General features: G+C 40.1%; 1 protein-coding gene across 1 annotated transcript in view; it reads right to left on the reverse strand.

The window, feature by feature from the left end:
* Arap2 (ArfGAP with RhoGAP domain, ankyrin repeat and PH domain 2) overlaps window positions 1–24396 on the reverse strand; it is a 150432-nt gene extending 126036 nt beyond the window's left edge. Inside the window, exons 1-5 of the mRNA XM_051164910.1 lie at window positions 23375–24396; window positions 13031–13089; window positions 11919–11995; window positions 10955–11046; window positions 8534–8884 (exon numbers count right to left, since the gene is read on the reverse strand). Of these exons, the coding sequence (XP_051020867.1) occupies window positions 8534–8884; window positions 10955–11046; window positions 11919–11995; window positions 13031–13089; window positions 23375–24267 (1472 nt within the window). The 5' untranslated portion in view covers window positions 24268–24396. The remainder of the gene's footprint in view (window positions 1–8533; window positions 8885–10954; window positions 11047–11918; window positions 11996–13030; window positions 13090–23374) is intronic.
* Between the last annotated feature and the right edge of the window lie 353 nt (window positions 24397–24749).

Here is a 24749-nt window from a genome sequence, read left to right on the forward strand (position 1 = left end):
TCATTTTTTAAATCTTAAGTACGTCAAGCTTCTGTGTGCAGTAACATGTGTCTTTTGGACTTCACTTCTCAGAGAGTAGAGAGAAATGGCTCAGTGGGCAAAGTGCCTCGCGTGCAAGCATAAAAACTGGGGGACAGGTACACAGCACCAACACAAATGGCACACAGGTGTGCAAGCCTGTCTACATTCCTGCCATTTGGAAGGAGAAAAAGGAAGATCCTCAGGGCATGACAGATAGCCGGAATAGCTAAATCACTCACCTCTGCCTTCGTGCGAGAAACCCTGCCTCAGTATAAAAGGTAGTGACCAAGGAAGATCCCCAAACTCGGTATCTGGCTCCACACGAATGCCCACAAGCATGCATATGTGCCTACATACATATGGCCACTACACACTCATGCCACACACACATAACACAAGCAAGACTATGCACTCTTTGCTTCACGAAATTCCAAAAGCGACAAAAGGAAATTATGAAAGACAATGCCACTGTTCCTGGTGTGATGCAATGTGATTTAAATGGGACATAATAATGAATTAGAGAAAAGAAATGTTAAAGGTCCAGTTAGTAATACACATAATGCTTTTTTTTTTTCCAGGCACTGTGCCAAACCACCTATAAACATGAACATATTTAATCTCCAAACAACCAAAGGAGAAAAGTACTGTTAGCCTCGCCACAGGTTGGTTTTATAATTGCTCCCCATCACACTACCACTACAGACATTTACCCAGCAAAGTCTCCAGAACATCAGACAGCCAAGAGCCCAGCCACGCCAGCAGTTAGATAAATGATAGTGCCTGACCTACACACAGTGTATATGTAAGCTCAATTTTGAAAACTGTTTCAGAATCCCTTCAGGAATAAAAGTAACACAGAGAGGAGGTATACGAGCCAGAGTTTGAGCTTCTTTTATTTTTAGCATTCTGAAGGGAAACATTTCTTTAAGAAGCCTTTTCAGAATAATTTATAAGGCTTGTGAAGTATCACTGAATGGTTTTCTATAAAGTCTTCCCTTGAGCTCTAGTTGGGCAAGTGTTTTGAAGTTTCAATTGCTTTCATAAAAACAGCTCCAACGCCTGTTGTCAGGTTTGGTCTCTAAATGTGTAGCACAGAAAGCTTTCTTTTATAAGCGTGTAAATACATGCAATTAAATCTCTATGTATGACGGAGGCACACAGAGGCACTCTCGCTTAAATTCCTTCTTAAGGGCCAGCAGGCTTTAGGGTTTTTGTTGGTCATGGTGGTGGTGGTGGTGGCTATCTATAGTGGGATTTGACTTATTTTGTTTTGTTTTGACTTTGACTCAACATCTCACCATGCAACTCTGGCTTCTCTGGAACTCACTATATAGACCAGGCTGGCTTCGAACACATGGAGATCCATCTTCCCTTGGTTCCAAACATCTGGGATAAAAGGCATAAGCTACCACATTCAGCTGTATGTATTTATTGAAGACTACAACTTAAAGTTTCAAGAGTTTGAGTCTAATAAGCCAACTGAGAAATAACATTAACTGAAAGAGTGAGAAGGGGCTGCCTTTAAGGTCCCCAATGGGACCCTAAAGTCATCTTGTCAAATGTACAGCTGTTATCACTCAAGGTATTTATACTCAAAATGTATTTCACATTTATTCCAAATAACCTGAAAAGGGGGCGGGGGGAGACATCATTGGCATGCTGTTGACGTTGCCTGCTTTCTTTGCATTATCCTAAAAAAAAAAAAAAGCACTGTCCTTTCCCAGTCACTGCTCCAATACTAACCAGGCTCGGTCTGTCTAGAACACACCAGTCTCCATTCTTACTTACCTAATTACTCAGCTTGCTACTCATGTCCCTAGTTCCTCTTTAAAGTACGAAGCTTTCAAACGATTCAGGATTAAGAATGAAGTAATTTCAACAGGTATACAAGCAAAATGACTCTCCAGTACTTCTATGAAATGTCAGCAGTTTTCCAAAGCACATGTCCTCACTTTTAAGCAAACCCAAGCACTAGCTCCTAAGACTGTCTCACCAGATGCTTTGAGCAACAAAATAACAGAGACTTCTCTTCAGGCTCAGCTTCTATGTCTTATACTTTAAGTCAAACAAGGGGGGAGGGGTACTAAGCAAAAAAATTCTTAGAATGCAAGAGTTTTAGAAGTCAAGGTAAAAGCCCAAATTGTATTTTTTAACCTTATTTTTATTGGTACATTATTATTTTCATATATTTTTGAGGTAAAATTTGATGTTTTCACTCATGCATATATTTTGTTATGACTAACTCAAGGTAATTTAGCATATCTATCATCTTAGACATTTATAATTTTGATGAGCCCATAAAAATCCCTCTTGTTGAACTATATAATGGATCATTGCTGATCTAATTCACACTGCTGAGACGTGGAATATCAGCCCTTGCACCAATCTAAGTATAACTCTGTACTGCTTGAGTAACCTTGGCCCACCCCACCCCCTCTCTCATAACCACTGTTCTACACTCAGCTTCTATGAGAACGATTTTAGATTCTACATGGAAGTAATCTTTCCATCGCCTATTTCACTGCACTGAGCATCTTCCAAGGATGCACATGATGGCGCAAGTGTCTTCATTTCATGCGAAGCCTGAGTTTTATGTGTAAGCTTTTGAATACACTGAATGAGAAGACGACTTGCCATGCATTTCTGCCTGTGTATTGGCTTGTTCAGCAAACTTCCTGACTTAAATAATGTGCTTTCAGAGCAGTCAAAGGGCCTGGGCTCTCAAAGTTCAAGGTGAACTGATGATTTCTTCAAGTCTGCCACTAAGAAAATGACTAGGACTCCTCCCAGTAACAGGGCCAAAGGTCATCTTCAATAAAGTGTTCTGAAGGGACAGAAGACTGAGGTTTACTTAGGCCCAATTAAGAGTCACCTCTAAGAATCCCACAAAGCTGATCTTGGTATTGACCTTACACCAGTATCTGGGAAATGTTGGTGCTGAGTTCTACACAGATTTGAGTGACACTCTGAAAGAACAAAGTCTTGGCGGGTCTAATTTAGCCTGCCTAGGACCTTAAGCAATTTTCTTCAGCCAGACTGACTGAATTAGTCAGGTTACTTTAATGGAAACCAAAACTATTTCTCCCTTCACACTGGAAATAAAATGCTTGTTTTCTTGCCTTTCCAGGTGATAAGTGATTTGCAAAATGCATACCTGTTTCACCAGTATAAAACGATAATTTTAATCAAGGATTTTCATTCAACTTTCAGTTCAACCAAGTAATTGCTACTTAACACTTTGGTCAGAGAAATAAATATGCCAGCTTCCCACAGTTGCCTTCCTGGTTTGTCTCAGTCAAAACACTGGAGATAGCTCAATATTTTCATTTTTTTTTTTTTTTTTTTTTGTGAAATTCATGTAGAAGTACTGTACTTCTACCAGTCTCACGCCTTGCTCTCCCTCAACTCCTCCTATGTTGCCTCCTTTCCCTCCCAAACTCCTTTTGAATTATTATTGAACATGAGTGCAAGCGTGCAGACCTCTGTGTGTGTGTGTGTGTGTGTGTGTGTGTGTGTGTGTGTATTTAGGCATGAACACTTATGACTGGGTAGTCTATCAGGAGATTATCTCTAGACAAGATTGATTTTCTCTCTCTCAGCAGCCATTATTGCAAATAGCTCTTCTTCTATGGTGCTGTCACTATTCTAGTCTTACTTAGGTAAGCACATTGTTGAGATTTTTATTGGTGCAACTCACCTGTCCTACATAGAAAATACAACCTAGCAACAGATATCCTGGTTTGGTGCTATTACAGTCTTTCTAGCTCCTTCTTTCCAGTGTTCTCTTAGGTATAGAGCTCTGTTAATAGATGCACCATCAGCTGGAGCTGGGCACCCTACAATCAGTCCACTGCGTTTTAACCAGTAGTTTTCTGTAACATTCTTTGATAAGGGCTGCAAGCTGCATTAGCCATGGGTGTAAGGACACTGTTTCAGAATGCAGTTAGGAATTACACTGGTTTAGAAGCAGGGCAATAGGAGGTTCTCTCCAGGGTGCATGACCTCCCAGCCACAGGCAGCTGGCTGGGTATAGAGTAAAAGCACGTATACCTTTCTATTGAGCAGGCAGTTAAGTCCAACTGGACAGCTGTCGGTTACCTGTGCTAACCTCCAATGTGTAAGTGGTGTTATTTACCCTTGAGGACATCTTGCCATGCTGTCACTACCACAGTTCACAGACTTTACAGCTCAGTTGGACTTCATTATGTTTTCAACCTTGAGAGCTTGGAAAGCACCTTTGGATACTATGAGGGCTAGTCTTCGGAGAGGAAGCCTCCAGGTAAATTCCAACTCCATCCTTTCAAGTCCTGTGTCTGAAGTATGTGGCGTCTTTAGCAATAAGGACTTTGCTTCAAGTTCTGGAGGAGACCAAGGGCAATGACTAGAGCCCATAGTAATTTAGAGCCTATTGGCTTCTTGTTGTTTTTGAAAATTTGTTTATTCACTTTACATCCTGGGTGGACCCATCCCTCCTCCCCTCTCAGTCCTACCCTAGCCCCGCCCCCCCCCCCTTCTCTCTCTCTCTCTCATTCCTCAGAAAAGTTGAATAAGGAAAGAGTGTATCCTGTTCCGCTGTGGCCTGGTAAGTCAGTTGCACCGGGGGGGGGGGGGGAAGTAATCAAAAGCTGGCAACAGAATCCATGTCATTGACATCCCCTGCTCCCATTACTAGGAAATCCATGCAAAGCCTGAGCTGCCTATTGGCTATATCTGTGTAGGGGCCTAGATCCTGTCCATGCATGGTCCTTGGTTGGTATATCAGTCTGAGAAAGCCCCTCTGGACCCCCGTTAGTTGCCTCTGTTGGTCTTCTTGAGGAGCTCCTGGCCCCTCCAGGCCCTTTTCTCCTTCACCCCACTTTTCCACAAGGCTCCCTATGCATCACCCAATGTTTGGCTGTGAGTCTCAGCATGTTTCGAGCCAATGCTAAGTAGAGCCTCTCAGAGAATAGCTATGCTAGGCTCCTATCTGCACGTATAGAAGAGTATCATTAACAGTGAGAGGGGTTGGTTCTGTCCCATGGGGTGGGAGCAGAGTGGGGGCCTGTCCTGTTTTTAAAGCTTCAGCCATATTTTTTTCCTACAGTGTTGGGGGATTGAAGCCAAGAACTTGTATATGTTAGGTAGACACTCTACCCCTGACACACATCCCCAAGTCAGCTTTGTTTGCTACATAATGTCCAAAACCAATAGTCTTAGGCTGTACTATATTTAGGCAAATCACAGCTTGTTGAATAGACAAAGCTGACCTCAAGCTAAGATTGATCCATTTTTCCTCCACCTCCTACTGGGACTGCAGATGTATACCACCATGCCTGATTTAAATTAAATTACTTTTTGTAACTTAAATTCAACTGGCAATGTTTCATTCTTTCTTTTTGTTATATGATAACAACAAATTATTTTCTTTATAAAATTGTGGATTGTTTTCACACCATGATTTCAAAACTGCTGTTTCCATTCCAAAATAAAATATGTATCCAACCATGTAAAGTCCATGTCCTGTGCTTTGTTATCTTCTTAAAAGTCACTCATGAATGAGGACACTTACAAACCCTACTTTGAAAAGTATTAACTAGTATCCTCTTAGTACTGTATTTTGATCATTCATATACATGAATTTAAGGAAAAATAATTTTTTTAAAAAAGCACCAAAGGATCACTGCCTGGCTAATACACACCTTGATTTCAAGGCCACCTGTGTATTTTCATATATTAACACAGTTTTGAATCCATCTGCTTGTATTACAAAAGACCTGTAGATTTAAAGCATTTCTGGCCTTGAAAAACTGAAATAAAATATTGTTTAACATTAAGCTTTTCAGTGTCCATTCAACAACAAATCCTAAGCATGTATGGGGGTGCTAATTGGGTAATTAGGAATATTAGGTGATTACTGAGAAGGAAATGTGGTAAGCCAAAGCAAGGTAGAGGACTTTTGCTAAGGAGGTGATATGGGATTAAGAGCTTATAAAAATGGACCTTTCAAGAGAAAATTAAGTCATCAAGATCAATATGGGGGAAATACTGTTGTAATATCAAACACAAACGAGACATTAAAGCAAGAACATGGGTGAGGGGTTTGGTCATGATGCTAGTTCAGTGGCCTCCAAAAGAGATTCCCATGTTTTCGTATTTCTGTCTTCTGTAGGATAGGAAGTGGCTTGTCCACTTTGCTATTCTGCTTTCTATTCTGTTTCTCTATCTGGAACACAGTGAAGTAAAGTACAATGGTTATATGAGCTACGAGCCAGCCACCTCGCTGGTTTATGCTTTACAGGTCATACCTGGCTTACCATGTGATTTTCAAATAAAGTTTTATTGGATACGGCCTCGCATGCTGTTACTACATCCAAATGATGCTTGTGTTTGTGCTGTGGCAACTGAGTCGAACTGCTACAATACCAAGTAGTACAGCTATAGGGCTTAAAAATATTCACCATTTGGCCCTTCATGGACAATTTTCTGATTGCTGTTACAGACGTTAGAATATCATCTCAGTTGACATAACATGAACCACAGTCATGTGGTGAGTCAAAGCTCACCAACCTCTGTGTGAGGAATGAGAAGGGCCCACCTTCTAAGGTTGATGAGCACCATAAACATCCTCAAAGAGCCCACAGAGTCCTACCAGGAAAGGGAAAGTTTCAGATTCTCCTTTGAGCCTATTACATGTTTTTTGTCTAGTTACAAGTATCTCTTTTAAGTCAAAGAAATAGGATCACATACAAGAGTTTTGAAAGTGTTGCATGGGGAGAAAATGTTTACTTTCTTTCTTATCTACATTCATATTGTTACCCAGCAGTAAATATTTAAGTCAGAAAAAAGAAAACCTCACACATTTACCCCACAGTGGAAAAATATAAATCTAAAACCATATCATTTCCCCATAGGCAGGTTCTCAAGCAATGGGAAAAATTAATGTTTTGATAAAATGGAAAATGTTCTAATTATCCCAGAGGTAGCCAAAAACGGTCAAGCTTTCTCAATGGTCCCAGAGCAATGAACATATCAAGTCTATCAAGAGCAAAGACCACTGCTGCCCACCCAGGAAGCCTTAGCTACACTGTGCACCACAGACTCATCCTGAGTACTCAGCAATCACATCTGCATCTCCCTAACCATTTATACTGTACAAAGATGAAATGCTGGGAAAGAATTGAGCTTATTTTTCATTCTATTGATTTATTATATGGATTTATACATACAAATAAGTGCCCCTACTTTTGAAATTTAAATATTTATTTACCAATGATGCTGATGACTGACAAGAAAAAAAAAATTAGATTTTAGGAAAGTAGTTTGTCATCACAGTGTCAAAAGAAAGGAAGGGCACAAATATGAGTGAGATGTGCACCACTGTACTCATTTCAAAATCTGCTTCCCCAAGGATGCATATTTCATAGCTAGCAATCATAGACCCAATACTCAAATTATGTTCAGCTTTATTTTTTAAGAAATATGATTCATGCTCTTACTATGCCTCAGATCTGCTTCTAAAGAATCTTCGCTACTAAAATTATTTTGGTTTAAACCGAGGCTTTGCAGAAAAGTCACAGGAGAATAGAAGAGAAAAACAGCATATCTCCAGGACTCATATTCCCTCCTTAAACATGAGAAACTTTACCCCCAAATAATGTAGTAATTCATGAATACTTTCAAATCAAAACAGATAAAAAAGGCAGAAAAAAAATCTAATTAAAAAGTCCATTTATGACCAATGATTTATTTGTACCAGATAACATAAAACGGAAAGAAATTTATTTCTAAATATCTGAAATGATAAATCTCTTTTGAAACTGTATTTAAGGGTTCTGACTTTCTGAGCAACATATAAAAGTTAAAACCATAATCAAAATATAAAAATGCCTAAGCAAAGCTATATTAGGGATATGCTCAAATATAAAGAGACATTAAAATGCTTTACATAAAAAAAATCATTGACTTATCATTTATTCACGATAAAAAGAAAAGAGGATACTAGATCAATATTAGGCAAGAACTAAATTTTAAATGACGATGTTCTTTTCCCTGACTACAGTAAGCACTGTGCTCTCAAACACAACACTGCTATGATAAGAGCAAAATCCAAACAGCGTGGGCTGAGTCATGGTAACTCAGTCTGTGCTGCTTCGCTGTGCTATGAAACGGGACACAGGAAAGTACATTTTAGTATGGAGTTACGGACTAACATTAAGAACGTGGAGGTGAACTTGCTATCTTGAAGTTTTAATTCCAAACTTTAGTCTTAATTTAATTCCAACCTGAACTATTTTAACTTCATTACAAACCTGAAGTTGTCATTCCAAACCTTACTGTAGCTCTGCACTTCTTAGACCTTATATGTCTGGGGCACAGAATTTGCAAATATGCACTGAAAATCTCTTTAAAACAAAACAACAGAAAAAGTACCTGGGGAGTTGGGGGTGGGTAGAAAACACTGGCAGATTTAGTAATGAATAAGCTTGAATGTGTCCAAATGGCTACTGAGTAAATAAAATGTATTGATCCCTACCCTTGAGGAGAGAGCTTGTCCAGCCACCCAGACTTAGTCTTCGCTGCAGAAGATCCGTAGAAGCAGGCATAGGGAGAGATGGCATTTGAGACCGTTGACGTGTCGGTATTTCCACTTGTGGAGCTTAAAGGGTAACTGTGTCTATTAAAAGGGTCCAAGTAGAAGGCTTTTTGAGTCCTAGACTTAGATGCTTTTGAGTTTTTTCTTCTCAGACTCTGGAAGCATTCCTCTACTGTCGAGTACTCTGACTCAGAGGCAGAGTCCTTGGGGAGCTCATTTTTATCCTCTCGCGGTATCCAAATGTCTTCTACTTTGTCTTCACTCACTTTCTCCTTCCTGTTGTCATATATACTAAATAGGAAAGAACAGCAATCAAATTCAATATAATATTGTTCATTTAAGCTGTCACACGGATCTTTAAAATATATTAACCAACCAACCATAAAAAGCCAGGGCTGAAAGGTCCTCAATATTCAACTACCCCATCTGGTAATTTTAAAAACTTTTTCAGGGACTTGCCACGCGACTGTGAGGATCTGAGTTCAGATCCAGGCAAGAGTGGGTTAGACCCAGGAATGAAGATGTGTATCTATAATCCCAGTGCTGAAAAACAGTGACTGAAGGAGCCCTAGGTTTGCAGGCCAGCCAGTCGAGCCAATCAGAGTACCAGGTTAACAAAGAGACCCTGTATTTAAAAGTCCAAAATTGAGCAGGAGAACAATTAAGGATGACACCTAACACTGACCTGGCCTCTACACTCATGCAGACCTGTACACAGGGGCATGCATAAGAACACGTATGCATGCACCCACACATACATTCATACACACCTTTTCCAGAAAAAAATTTTTTTTCAGTTGAAACATTCTATTATCCTATGACACTTGTGAACATTGTTAAAAGTCTTATGTATAATTTAATCAGATTCTGTCTTCAGGGAGGTTAAGTGCAGGTAACAATAGATAAAAACCATTTTTTCATCAAAATTTAAACATCATAAAGGGCACAATTAAATGACCTACTTAATCTCTACTCTCTAGACAACACAGTGAACCAGTGACTCAACTATTTACAGATATTATTTCATATTTCATATTTACCTTCATGTCTAATCTATCTGAAGGACTCCATGCTCCACCCTAAGGTATACAGCAGAGAGCACAGCTCACAGCTCAGTACTATGTTACAATGCTAACAAGGAAAAACACTGCACCACACTGCTAGCCAACAAACAAGCAAAAGTTAGTGTCTACCACAAGCTACAAGCTGAGTTGAGTGTAATGTTTCCTGCCATGTACCCATAACAGCTGCATATATTCCTACATATTTCAAAAGTGACACAATTAATTCACATTTATATGGAATAAATATCATTATGAGGAAGACTTTGCTTATCAGTGACAAAGAATGCAGGTCATATACACCTCTCTGAGTAAGATGTTCTTAGAAACTGTTACATAAAGAATCTTGTAGCCTAGCTCCTTTCCACTTCCTATCAGAGTTATCACTCACCGAGGACACACTAGTCATCTTTAATTCAAGGAAATTCACAACAGTATTCTCTTTGGAAATTTAAAGTAGAAAGTAAAATGAATGTGCATAATAATTCAGCACATTAAGTCCTACAAGAATGGAAGGAAATATAAAATATAACTTTGGGTCTTTATCTTATGTGTTATAAAAATAATCGAGTAGTCACCTACTCGTCTCAATAGTGAATTTCTAACACAAAGGACATATTACACTCTCACAGCTCTAAGCTCAGGGTGGTTTTGTCCTGTGCCTTTTTCCTTCATCCTAACACATATCTCATCGTAAGAGCAATAACCTAAAGGCAAACAAAATATTACATGCTTACAATATATGTAATAAATATTTGATGGTACTTAGATTACAGAAACATTAAAGTCAATATACATTAATGTGTATTTTTAAGCAAACCCATGGCAGCTGAAATACTTGAAGGCACAGATATCCCATTTTAATTCGGATAAATATTCTTAACCTTACTCTGTCTTTAAGATGTTTTATACAATGCCCAACCTGAGCTGGAGAAACTTAGTTGAATAACTATCAAACCGATTTTCTAGGGGGGAGAAAGTGAACGCAGTCACTGCACACTCACCACATTAGGTAAGGATGAATGAATACATTCAACAGGAGACAAAAAACAAACAAACAAACAAACAAACAAACAAACAAAACACCTGCTACAGAAGTCCACTCAACTCCCAGCGTAAAAGAAGCTACTCCATTTACAGGACAGTTCAGGGACTAAAATGAACGCTGTCCAGAAAACATTCAGGAAGTAAGGAAAAGCCTTGAACTTGCCCAGGCAAATGGCTTTCTTACAACTGCAATGTTCTGTACAATGAACAAAAAGTCTGCAGAGTGGCTCAGCGGCAGCCACATACACCATACCTTGACTTGATTACGATGGAGTCCCTTGCAGTGGCTGCTTCCTCTTTATCTGTGTCCTTGTGGGCCCAAAACTCATTCTTTATAGATCTCTTCTGCTAAAAAAAAAAAAAAAAAAAAAAAAAAAAAAAAAAAAAAAAATTTATTCACTGTTTTGCTTAATGGCTTATGTTATTACTTACGGTATAACCACACTTCACAAAGATGTACAATATCTGAGCTTATTTTTATTTTATTTTTTTTTGGTTCAAAACAATTTAAATGAAAACATGAAACAATTAATGATGTCCTCAGTATTTAAATTAAATCAATCCACTACATTAACTAGGAATAAGCAATGTGAACTAACAATGAAAACCACATACTTTTACTCCCCTGTATGATTTGTTTGGCTGTGGATTCTACTTGTTTCTGCTTTATCTTTAGGGAGAGACTATGGATCAGACCCAAGGCCTTGCACATGCCAGACAAGAGCTTTGCCACTGCGTTACTTTCTTAGCTGTTTCTAACATGCACTTTCCTCCCAGGTCTCTTCTATCAAGTCTAAGGAATAAAATAGGAAACAAGCGGAAGTAATAGAAATAAAGCTTGAGCTATTAATCTGAACAAAATACACAAATATAAACTTCCACACTGAGGAAGACTGCCGCCTCTGATTATAAGCTCAAGTAAAGTCTTGGGAGGTTTATGCTTTAGCAATTTTTAATTATTTTAATGTATCAAGTGATACTGTGCAAAGCTTTTCAGTGCAGTATTCTACACTGCTGAGGTCAAAGTAACAGTGTCTACATGATCTATAACTAAAGACAGAGACTATCATTATCTGAATAAGCTGAAGTTTTACTTCTGTAAACACTTTGTAAAGCATCATTATAATAGCTTACAGGAGAATGAAAAAAAAACATGGACAAGCTACAGAACAAATAACTGCTTATGGAAACATAAAACACAAATGAATGAAACTGACCTTGGAACTTTCTAGCCTCTGGAAGAGAAATGTCTCTCCATAAGGAAAGATGGAAGTTGAATTATCCTCATGTGAATCTTTTGGAGGAATTGTAGAATGAGAATGGAAAAGATGAATAATGTGGAATAGTGCAAAAAAAAAATATAAAAGCATTGTTTAATTATTTTGTAGCAGTATCACAACTTAAAGATTATTCTAAAAGTGTCCAGAATGATATGCCCAGTTCTTACCTCCTAAATCAACTCTCCCCATGGTCTTTATGATAGATATCAACCACTTGACAATAAGGCCACAAACTCTGAAGTCAGAACCAGTTGCATATGGTCCTGCTAGCCATCAAGATCCACATGAATATAACCAAAAACACTGTCTATGTACAACAAGCTGCCAGGGGGCAAATTAAGCTATTTTAGAAAACCAGTAATATTTTAAAAGGAAGGATATAACTTCTAACAACTGTAAAGAGTTCATTAAAATACTGGCTAGCTATTGCTTGAAACCTTAGAACTGGTGTGATATAGCCCCTCTCAGCTACTAACACTCCTACAGAGGAGTAATTTCAAGAAAACAACCTGTATCTCTCAATTGTAGTGATCTGCGGGAATGAATCTTCAGTTTTTGCATTTCTCCTAGGGAAAATTTTTCCAAAAGTAGAGTAACCGTTCATTTGCTACTTTACACTCAAGAAAAATGTTCTGGAGCCCGAGTCAGTGGATTATCAAATTGCAAGCAGAAGGGTCCAACCAATGATCACCTTACCAAAACAAGGGTGTCAAACTTTTCACCACAGCAAAATAATTTTTCATATATAATTATTCTTATAGCTCAGACTACCATATAACATTCCATTGAATTCCTTTCCTAACGATAAATGAAGGCTCTGTTTACTACATCTTTTGCTACAAGCACACACAATGTTCCAGGAATCCTAGTGCCCATTTCTTTTGTACTCACTTATCTTGGAGGTTCTAAACTGCTATGGATTTGAGGACAGTCACCTCAGCATTCCCTATTCCAAAAGCAGGCTGCCTCTACAACACAATGCTAGCACTACCTAAAGATGGCCACACAGGGGAAAACTGACTTATAGTTGGTTTTATGCAGAGACTCACTTTTCAGTGTGGAAGATTTTCCAGCTGAGGTAGTAGCACTTCTTCTGTCTCGGAAATAGCTTAAAGCAAAATAAAAAGTCAGGTCACTACACTGTCTCATGTGCGGGACACATCATGGACTACACATCCTTCTAAGACTTAGAATTTAAGTAGAGACATCAATACTCAAATGTAGATCTGACTTGAATTATAAATAAAGGACATATTCTACCAATTTGCTTTTGTATTTAGCATTCAAGAGAGAGATTTCATCAGACACTATAAGTCATTCAAATTCCCTCCTTGCAATACTTAAAATTCAAAAAAAGTATTTATCCAGTGTTTATATGCATTTGATTTCAAAACTATTATCATATTTCAGAAACAAACTAATTGAATAGATGTATTTTAGTTAGCAATGTTGACATTAACTTTATCACATTTTATCAAAAACATATGTTCTAAGAACATAGTATGAAAATATTTCCTCAAATGTCTTACAGTTTTGAGAGCAGATATGACATGTACACAGTGAGAATATAACATGAAAACAGCAAACACGGGATCAGCACTGTACAAAAAGAAAGAATACAGTATCTACTGCTACATAAGAGTTCAGTTTCAGCATCGAAAGGGAAGGATCAGGGCCTTGAAATAACAAAAGAGAGGAAATCAATGACATAAAATATTGACAAAATTTAAAACTCTCTGTTACACAACATAGCTTCAGTAGGATCAATAAAATAGATAAATTTCAGTGAAAGAAGATATAAGAGATAGAAGATAAAAAATGAACAGCATCAGAGGTGAAAAGAGGGGACCTCACTACAAAACCTGAGAGCCTTAGAGAGAAATATTAATAAGAAAAGGCTTATGCCCTGAGCATTGATGAATTATTATACTGGACATTATCCATGTATTCAAATGATGACATCTGAAAAAATTAAATAAAAACTAAACAGTTCTACTTCCACCCAAAAACTTTAGCTTAGTAATGAATAATCTATTCACAAAACCTCCAGGCCTAAATATTTCAATAGTAAATTCCAACACACAATTAAAGAAATAATATCAATCATAAAATGTATGAGAAATGAATTATAAATGCCTATTCCTCAACTTACCTTGTTAGTACAATATAAATGATAACTAATCAAAAACATTACATAAATATTACTTGACTTATGTGCGAAACATTAGTAAATCAAGTATACCAATACATAAAAAGAATAATATAACCAAGCAATATTTACACCTAAGAAATTAATGTTGATTTGACAGTGAGAAAAACAATTGATAAAAATTTGATAATATAGTGACAAAATTAATTAACAGAACACATCCGTATGCAATAAAATTTTATGCCTCCTAGAAAGAAACCCTTTATCCTAGAAAGGACTTTGATGAGAAAGAGATACACTAAACACAGAAATTAAGGACCAAGTTTTTCCCCTGAAGGAAGGAGATCCACTTACACCATTTATGCTCACAGCATTGCAGTGGTTTTAGCCTATGTACAGGATGCGCGAAGTGGTATTAAATGCCTGCAGGTGTCAAGGGGAAAGAACTCATCCTGCCTGTGTCTGGTTGTGCAGCAGTTTTAAGGCAGGCCTTTATTACATAGCTCAGGCCAGGCTAGCATTCACTCTTTATCCCAGTCATGTGTGGAACACATGGTCCTCATGCTACTCCTCAGACCTTCTAAGTATGGAGATAACAGGCAGCCACTAGCACATGCCCTTCTCAAATGATTCCGCGTAGCCCAGTCTCACTCTGATGGTTCCACATCCTAGTATGAGCTAACACAAAAGCTGTGGCTCTTACCATGGCCGCTGCCTCCTCTGCCGATGGTTAGGAAAAGCCCTTTGTGGTTAATGAGCCCTTGAGGCTGAGAGGAGGTTGTTCCCAATATATCAGAAACTAAAATACCAGGCCTGTATCCTGGTGCATAATGGCCTGCATCCTCAGAATCTGTCTTCAACATCATCACCATCATCCTCACCACCTCAGTGGGCTTTTCTACAGGAATATAGGGTGAAACATCCTACAAGGAAAACCAGATCTGCCATGATTGGGGGTGGGGGGTTGTCACCTTATTCCAGGAATACACCACCCACTTCATAAATATTCACAAAAACAGGAAAACCCCACAACACCGAAGCTACTGGGCTCATAGCTCTTTTCTGCAAAGGTCTTCATTTCCCTCTGGAGTGCTTGCTCACTTTGCTAAGTAAACTCTGGCTCTACACTCTGTGTCTCTCAAGTAAACGGTTTCCATGTGGAAGCTAAGAACTGAGAGATCACTACAACAAAAGCCTTTTTGCCCTGCTTGTTCAGAGAGATGGGAGTTATCCCTGATGCTCACATGACCTGCGTAAGTAATGAAGCCTCCTCCACCCTTTTATCAATGTGCCTATTGCCTTTGCACTCACCAAGAGGTGACTCATTGTCACCAGAGCTGTCAAGCCTGGCTCTGCCTAGCTCCTCCTGCTATCTGCTCGTATCAAGAAAACAATGATAAAAGGCACAAAATTAAAAGATGACTGTATCACAGTTCGTCCAAAACTGAGGAGTCAGCCCAATCTTGGCAGGTTCCTCTCCTCCTTGGGTAGTATTAAAATTTATAGAAAAGACACAATAAAGATAGGATGTATATGCTTGTGTCAGCCATGGGACCCTGTGACATCAGCTCCCCGGGCAAGTTCCCTTGGTCCCAGGCACCAAGGCCTCTGCTGACCGCCCATCTCTTCCCTCAGTATCTGCTAGAATGAACAAGGGCAATTTTAAAAGGTACTTGATTCATGAGTCCACTCACCGCTGTGCCGTTGTGTTTGGTTATGTAAGAGTTTGGGGGTTGGCGGTGGTAAATGAGTCAACTGTCACTATATCTATTAGGGGAAAAATGGTTTGTCCTATCAGTAAATCTAATGTGTACTTGCCTTGGAAAGTCTTTAAAAGGAATTCTCTTCATTTGTAATAGTGAAAACATTTCAACAATGTACTAGGGGAATAAATTACATATATATCATTTATTGCATAAAATATGTACCAAGGTGTTAAGATCTTCATTTTGGTACTAACAGACACCAAGCTGCAGAAGAATCCCATATTCAAACATCTACAAGAGTCAGGAGTGGTTAGAGCCTGAAACGCTCAGACTCATAGAAGCTGTGCAGGAGTACTGTACGTCCCAGACCTGACAGTGTTACACAGGGAGACCCTGGAAGAGCCAAACAGAAGAAAAGGAGGTCTACAACCACACTACTGCATCTGTGGCAAAAGCTAAAAGCCATGCAAGGAAGAATAAACACAAATTTCAGAGTACAGGTGACTTCAGAGATGGCAGGATGAGCAAAGCAAACTGGGGTGGTGACTCTCAATCAACTGAACGTTTGGTCTACTATGAAATGATGTCACTGTTTGTTTGTTTGTTTGTTTGTTTTAGGCTGCGTTTAGGGCTCCTTACCATTTTTCTTCTGCACAGTAAAATATGAAGTTTCCGTTCAACATGGAATATGATGTTGATTCTTCTTACTCCAAGGCTGTCTAGATTTCTCTTAAGATAATATTGTCTGGGCACAAGCACCACTTAGACTGCACTAAGAATGACTTTACCCACTTGATCCATTCCCTACACCATTCTGAGGACGCCTTGGTAGCCATTATTCTACAAATTGAAAACTCACATTTAATCCCTACATTTTAACCTTCTAGAACTTGTGTTTTCCAGACTGCAAAAGCTCCATGCTAGTAAGATACTACCTCAGTGCCTCTAGCCCACTGCAACTTGTGGGTGACCGGCAGTCTCTCTGATGCCCCCAGATCAGGCAGACTTCTTGTCCGTGCAGAGCAGGGTCAACAGCCCAGGATCAGCTGCGGTACTTATAAGATGTCCTTCCCTCTTCAACTTCCCTAGGAAAATCTCTGAGTCAAGAAATGAAGTGGCCTAGATCTAGATAAGCATGAGCGGGTGGTGCTGGAGCCCAAACCACACGGGGCGGAGGGCTGACAGAATAACAAAGCTGTGTCGCATAGTAACCCTACTCTGGGAAAGTGTGGACCCATTCCTAGAATTCCCCAACTCCTTTTCTTCACCTTACTTTAACAATACCTGGGCCCCTCCATTAAGGTTTTCTTATCAACTACACCTTCCAGTGTGACACAGGCTTGTTATATAAGCTGCTCAGGAAGCTGAGGCAGGGGGACACTAAATTCAAGTACTCCTGGGTTATAAAGTCACGCCAAGTTGGCCAACTTGGTAAGTACCTGTCTCAATAAAAAGTTAACATTAAATGATGGCTCTGTGATTAAGCATTTGTCCAGCTCTCAGTGGTCCCTGAGAAACAAAACAAACACACACACACACACACACACACACACACACACACACACACGCACAATCAGTATCAGTCCAAACCTCATAAAGAGAACTACCTAAGCCTCGCCATGATAGGGTGGCCTGGATTGTTCCTCTTGAAATGCCTCCATACTTACCTTTAGCGATGTGTTGTGTGCCTGTCCTGCCTCTTCTTCCCACCAGACTCTCACTCTTCCCACATCATGTGTAATTCTTTATTGAAACTCTAACTTTGCATCAAAAAACAAATGTGTTTACATGTCTTTATTCAATTCAGTAACCACTAATTACTCTCCTTTATACTTTCTGTTCATTTTGCTATTAAAGTATATAAAATCGTCTTCCACATAAGGAAGAAGTCTGTATTGTTTTCCTGATCTAAGACGGACTCTCATTACATAGGCCAGGCTGGTTTGGGATCTAAAATCCTCCTCCCTCTTCCTGCAGAAGGCTGGGATTGTAGACATGAATCACCAAGCCAGACCCAAGGTTTTTAAGAAATCCAAAGAAGGCTGGAGATGGCAGGTACAGATTTGATCTGTTCTGGGACAGACAGATCTCCATCACTGCACAGCTGTGCAATGCCCCCTTCCCATGGCTGCCAAATCCTCATTCCCTCTTCTTTAAATGCTGAAGAGGTACTTTATCTAAAAGAGAGGCATCCAAAGCTGTGCTAAGTATGAAATACTTGCATGAACTATGCATAAAAATCATTAAACTACAGGAGAGAAAAGGTACATATTTCTTTTAGTTTCTAAGACACATGTTCTTTCTGCCTCAGGACAATCCTGCATGCAAATCACAGGACACTCCCTGAATTCCTAGGGAAAACAGAAAGAGGCAAGTCAGAATTCCTGCTCTAGGCTCCAAAGAAACAGCACCAACTCAAAGTAGAGACAGAAAAGGAGCAAAGTATCAAGACATTCACTACCCTCCCCCACCACTCTGGTCTAGCCCTCCAGAGAAAAGGAACAGGTATGAATTCAGAAACAAGTCAAGACAAGAAGAGAAAAAGAAGTGAAGAATAAGCAGGCTACCAAGATGAGACTTGATAGCCTATGACCACCTAGTGGGGGAAGAGGTCCCCCTTGGTCTTAGACCTAGGAGAGGGGAGTAGGGTGAAAGCAGGAGGAAGGGGGAAAGGGGAGGATACAAGTGATGGGATAACAATTGAATTGTAATCTGAATAAATTAATTAATTAATAAAAAAAGGAGCAGTTAAAAAAAAAAGAATGTCAACTGTGTCTGATAAGTTAGGAGAGAGGACAGAGGGAGGAGAGGAAAAAATATTGTTATCAGGCACAAAAAAAATACATTTCATTTCTTTTGTTGATATTATTATTTGACCAAATTCAGTAATCCACAGCTGTGTGGAAGGGTCTTATTATAGCATTCTGGAAATTGACAAGAGCTATCGGTAACGCAGAGGAGCACAAGGAAAAACACACAGTGCCTTTGGGAAATATTTTCACTGGGTTGCTTCTTTTATGACCTGAGGACCTCCTGGCGGTTCAGATAACAGGCACACACCACCACACCTGGCCTACTCAGTGTGGAGGGTCATCAAATCCAAGGCTCCCTGCATGCTAGGAAAACACCACCAACCGGACCAGCCCCTCAGCTCCTTCCCCCAATCCTGATTTATGTGTATATTTCTCTTTATTCCACAACAGAAGCAAAGAAAGATTTCAATGATCAAGTTTAAAAACCATATTGGGAACACTGCACAGTCATTAGTTCGTAACAAATGTTGATGCTATGTTGCTTTTAAGTTTTAAAGGTCCTCAGTTTTTAAAAATATATTTTATTAATTTATTCATATTACATCTCAATTGTTATCCCATCCCTTGTATCCTCCCATTCCTCCCTTCCTCCCAGTTTCCCCTTACTCCCCTCCCCTATGACTGTGACTGAGGGAGACCTCCTCCCCCTGTATATGATCACAGGGTATCAAGTCTCTTCTTGGTGGCCTGCTATCCTTCCTCTGAGTGGCACCCGGCCTCCCCATCCAGGGGACGTGGTCAAATATGGGGCACCAGAGTTCGTGTGAAAGTCAGACCACACTCTCCATTCAACTGTGAAGAATGTCCTGTCCATTGGCTAGATCTGGGTAGGGGTTCAAAGTTTACTGCACATTTGGTGCCACAGTTTGAGCAGGACCCCTGGGCTCAGATCTGCCCATCATAATGTTCTTCTTATAGGTTTCTAGGACCCTCTGGATCCTTCTATTTCCCCATTCTCCTATGCTTCTCTCATCTAGAGTCCCAATAGGATGTCCTCTCCTCTGTCCCACTTTCCTGGTAAGTGAAGACTTTCATGGACATGCCCCTTGCACTAGTGGCCAGATGTGAGTATATACCATTTGACTCTTTCTGCTTCTGAGTTAACTCACTCATTACGATCATTTCTAGCTCAATCCATTTGTCCTCAGTTTTGATATCGACAGGCTTCCACGTGATAGAGATCCTTTCTATCCAAAGGAGTCAAAACTATACCACACTGGCATTTGGAATATTTTAAATTTAAGGCATTCATGCAAGTGTTTAAAAATAGAAGGTGGGTGGGCACTGCCTTAACCTCGGTATTATTTGCTAAAAGCAGAAGATGAAATTTCCCAGTAAAAGGAATAGCATCCTTATCATCAAGGACAGAAGTGGAGATGCCACTAGACTCAGTAATTTGCACAAAGTTGATACATAAAGAACCCTTAGCTTTTGTTTACACTTTACACGGAACTGGCTTCCTTTTATAACTGGGTACCCATTGCCCCATCCAATTTGTAAGGGTTCTCATTGTTTCTGAACCCTCTCTTCTCCAGGAGGGTTCCTGTGCCCGTAATTCTTATACTTGTTTGTGATGCTTTCTCCTCTTAATCCAACATGTATCTAATTCTAAACCCTGTTACAACCCTCAGAGGATGGACAGTGCAGAGTCACAGCCCTGTGCAGCTACATATGAACATCGATGCTGCCTAAAATGTCCAAAATAGCACATGCCATCTGACTTGAACCTCCTGTGTCTTATCTCACAGTCTCTGCCAGGCTTACCAAGGGATTCCATTTTGCTGTATGCACTCACAGAGACAGCTTATCACGTAGGAAGACTTGTGGGCTTTTATATTCATTTAACTGTTCAAATTTAACAAGTATTTGAAAGCTGGAAGGTTATGTAATATTGAGTGATCTATAACCTTGACTCAAATTCTTACATATGCAATAAACTTGTTTTTTGTAAAATCAATATTAAGAAGTTCTACCATACCAGCATGGCATGATAACCCTAGGGGTACAGTAGTGGCATACATACCTTGGTGGTAACCAACAGCTCTCTGGTTAGATTTAAAATCCGTTCACCAAGAGGGAAAATAGGTCTGATACTAGAAACCTGGCCACAACCCAGGCTAGTGAAGCCCCAAATCTTGGAAGAGAACCTACTAATGCAACTGTACTAAGCTAGCATAATCCCTGACTAATGCTGTATTTGTGTTTACAGCCAGCCATGCATAGTCCTCACTCCTCACCAAAGAAACTTCTCAATGCAATAACGACTATTACACAGAAAAATACAACCAACCAACATGCAGTGTTGTGAAACCCAATCCCTGGATACATCTACAAAACAGATTCCACACCTAAGGCTCAAGCAACATTGCAGCAGAGGGGCCAGAAATATGATAAGAGCCAGAGGATCAGGGAGCTTGCTGTGAGACAGTGTCTCCTAGCAATTTCAGAAGCTACACCCATAAAGTCGCGCTAACATGACTACCTAAACATGATATGAACAGGGACAATAGGCATGACGAAGTAGACTGGAGGAGGAGAAGGAGGAGGAGGAGGCCTCCACGGGTGCCTAAGGAGTGCTGCGAACGGGACAGAGGCTTCTCCAGGGAAGAGCACAGCAATTTGTTATCCAATACCAAAGAGTCAGCCCTGAAAACACATACAAGGAACCGTACATAGACTGAGAAGGTTCTATTTAGGAATGCATGTCTATATGTGTGTGTAGATGTAGACACACATACATACATACAACAACAATCAGTGAAAAAAGAAGCCATGGATTTGAAAGAGAGCAAGGAGGGGCATATGAGAGCCTTTGAAAGAGAAAGAGGAAGGGAGAAATGACGTGCCTGCATTATAATCTTTACTTTGGATAGAAAGGATAGGTCTATAGTCATCATACTAGCAGCCAAGGCTCCAGTCATGATCACAAGCAGGAGCAGCAGGGCACTCAGGACCCCCAACATGCTCGTTAGTGCAATTATTTAATATTTTAATAATATTGTACTTTTCTTTTTACAATTTCTCATTTTATTTACCCACTTAGAAACATCTTCCTTTATCATCCCAAGATACATTTTTTTATGTTACACTCTCACCCAACATATTCCAATACTTGTATATAAGAAGCAATGTGCTGTTTGCTTAGCTGTCTTTCTCCTACAGTAGTCAAGTTTCCCGGGTATTTATTTGGGTGATTTTTAAACTCAAGTTACTTTTGGTTTATTGTCTACTCTTTCTAAAAAAAAAAATAAAATAAAAATAAAAATAAAAGTAAGTAAATACTGAATGGCAAAAGAAAGGGAGGAAAAAGGAAGTTGTGTTCTGGGCATTATAAAGCAGGCTAGAAGCTGGACACTTAAATAGCATTATTAGCATTAATTCCTAGTAAACACCTGGTTTCACCTGTCCGGTAGCATTGACACTTCTCTCAGTTCCCTGACCCTGAGATCCTGAGAAAATCAAGCTAAGATTTCTACCTAATGATTACCGATGAGGGAACCATCCCTACTTCCTGGGTCTCTGTGGAAAATGGACAACAGACTGTGCAGCAAGCAAATGCCTGCGTATTTTATAGCTCATACTTTCACTGCTGATTCTCAGCAGACACCAGACTTTGCTATTGGTGTCAGGCCCATCATGGCAAAGAGAAATTAATTAGGGTCTCTGCACCCCCCCCAAAAAAAATTTCATGTTCTAACATATTAGAAATCTTTAAATTCAACCAAGTCAGAAATTGCTCCACCTCACAAGTATGTGTTCTGCCCTCTCACAAATACAATTTTAATTGCCAAGGGTCCCACAGGGCAAAACAACTCAGAGACAGCCCCAGATTTGGGCTGGGAAGAAGCCGCTGGAGGAGCTGTCAGCCTGGGGTGTATGCAGAAAGCCTAAAAAGCTCTACAGGAGCCATCAAGCCTGAATCACAGCTCGCTTCCCTGCAGAATCATGTGGAGGTATCAGCGGACAGATGGGTGGGTCCTACCGACCCATCCCTGGAAAAAAACCAGCTATGTAAGTTAACTGATAAATGGTGGAAGGTTCTCCCTGCTTTAAGTCAGCCTCTCTGACGTTGTCTAGCTATCTCAGAATATCTCCAACCCACCACTGCTTGGCAGGGCTCCTCTCATTGTGGCCCCAGAGTTCTACAGCCCACGGACATGGCTTCATATTGTACTTCCACCATCTTTTTACACTTGGTTTCTGCACTAGACTGCAAAGCTTTTCCTTTTCTATATATCCTGCCCAGCACAAGTGTTTCCAAACTCAACAGATTTGTGTTGAATTATTAATAGGTGCCAAGCACTGTGCCAGGCAGTGAGTAACTGGCATTGAAAAGTACATTCCCTGACAAAGAGTAAATAACGAAGTGGAGAGACAGAGTCAGCAGCTCAAACACGTGACCTCGGCTGAGGGAACACAATTCCAGATGAGGAGAGAGGCTACAGCAAGGAATACCCACGGGAGCAAGAGGAAGGTATGGTCCCCAGTGAAACCAGGGAAGGCTACAGTCCCCAGGACCTATGTACGAACTGGAAACAGACTCTGGGGACTTACACGCAGAACAAACAACATGGGGATGGAATGCCTGAAAGAAGAGCAAAGGAAAGGCTGGCTGGATACTCAACTATACAGAGGCCAATCTTAGACAGGAATGCTGGAAATACTGTTGCTAAAATGAATAAAGTCTTCCACAGTGAGTACACAAAGTTCTGTCACAATACTTACCTCCCTGAAATTGTTTTTGTTGACCCTGGGATCTCTGGTACAGGCCGGTGTCTCAGCAGAAAGGATCGAGAAGGTCTGGAAACCAACTTGCTCCGGCTTCTCATGGGCGTGTGGACCGGTGATGACGGAACATATAGGTCATTCACAACCATCTCTCCTTGAAACTGAAAGAAAGGGGATGGTGGGGAGCTTTCTAAATAGCCATTGGTTCCATTTCCGGAATCTGTTTCCGACGTTGGGTAGTCCACAGAGGGGAGGCATTCAGGGTTTGTGCTAAGAGCCTTGCTGGAATTTTCTGATATCAAGTTGCCTTTTTCTGTTTGTTCGTCCCCAGCTGTGTAATCCTCGGCCTTCTTGGTAATCAAAGAATCTATTTGAACATTTACACTACCAAGTAAAGAATCTTGCAAAGAATCCGCATGCTGGTGTAGCTCTTCTTCTGGAAAGGGCGGGTCACAGGAAGAAAGAGACAGCTTATCATGCGACTTCGGAGACTGGAGACTCCCTTCACTAACAGTACTTGTAACCATCCCCAACGGTGTCAGCCCGGGTCTATGAACACTAGCAGAATCAGAAAATTCTCCACAGGTGTTGTTGCTGGAAGATGCAGCACCTTGGTGCTCTTTTGAGGTGTTGCCATTCTTTGTTTTATGAACATTTGCATATATTGGGATGTCTTGCATTTTTGAGAAGATCATTTGTAACTGTTTAAGTATCCTCCTACGGTGTCCTGTAGGTGATATTCCAATTTGGTGTAGCACACTATCATTTATCGATGTGCAGTCCTTCACAGTATAAAAACCAAACTCGCGGAAATGTAAGAGGTACTGCTCCAAATTGATGCTCATTAGGAAATCTCTGATGTCCACATTCACTTCGCTGACTGAGGACATAATGGTGGCTTCATTACTACCTAAGTATCAAAAAGCAGCACAATGAGAGACACAGGAGGATGTACTTCTTAAGGAGAGACACAGGAGGATGTACTTCTTAAGGAGAGACACAGGAGGATGTACTTCTTAAGGAGAGACACAGGAGGATGTACTTCTTAAGGAGAGACACAGGAGGATGTACTTCTTAAGGAGAGACACAGGAGGATGTACTTCTTAAGGAGAGACACAGGAGGATGTACTTCTTAAGGAGACACAGGAGAATGTACTTCTTAAGGGTTGTTTTCTTCTATCACTTGTGACAAAAGGTTTCACAATGTTGTTTTCTGTTCATGTACTCAAGCCTGGAAAAATAGTTAGGATATTTTCATTATTATGAAATATAGTAGCATATATAAATAAACTACATACATAGTTTCTTTTAGTAGTGCTAGGAATCAAACCAAAATCTTCAGATATGCGGAACACACACTTTATCCCTACGT

Source organism: Acomys russatus, chromosome 22 (genome assembly GCF_903995435.1).
Source record: "Acomys russatus chromosome 22, mAcoRus1.1, whole genome shotgun sequence".
Classification (NCBI taxonomy): domain Eukaryota; kingdom Metazoa; phylum Chordata; class Mammalia; order Rodentia; family Muridae; genus Acomys; species Acomys russatus.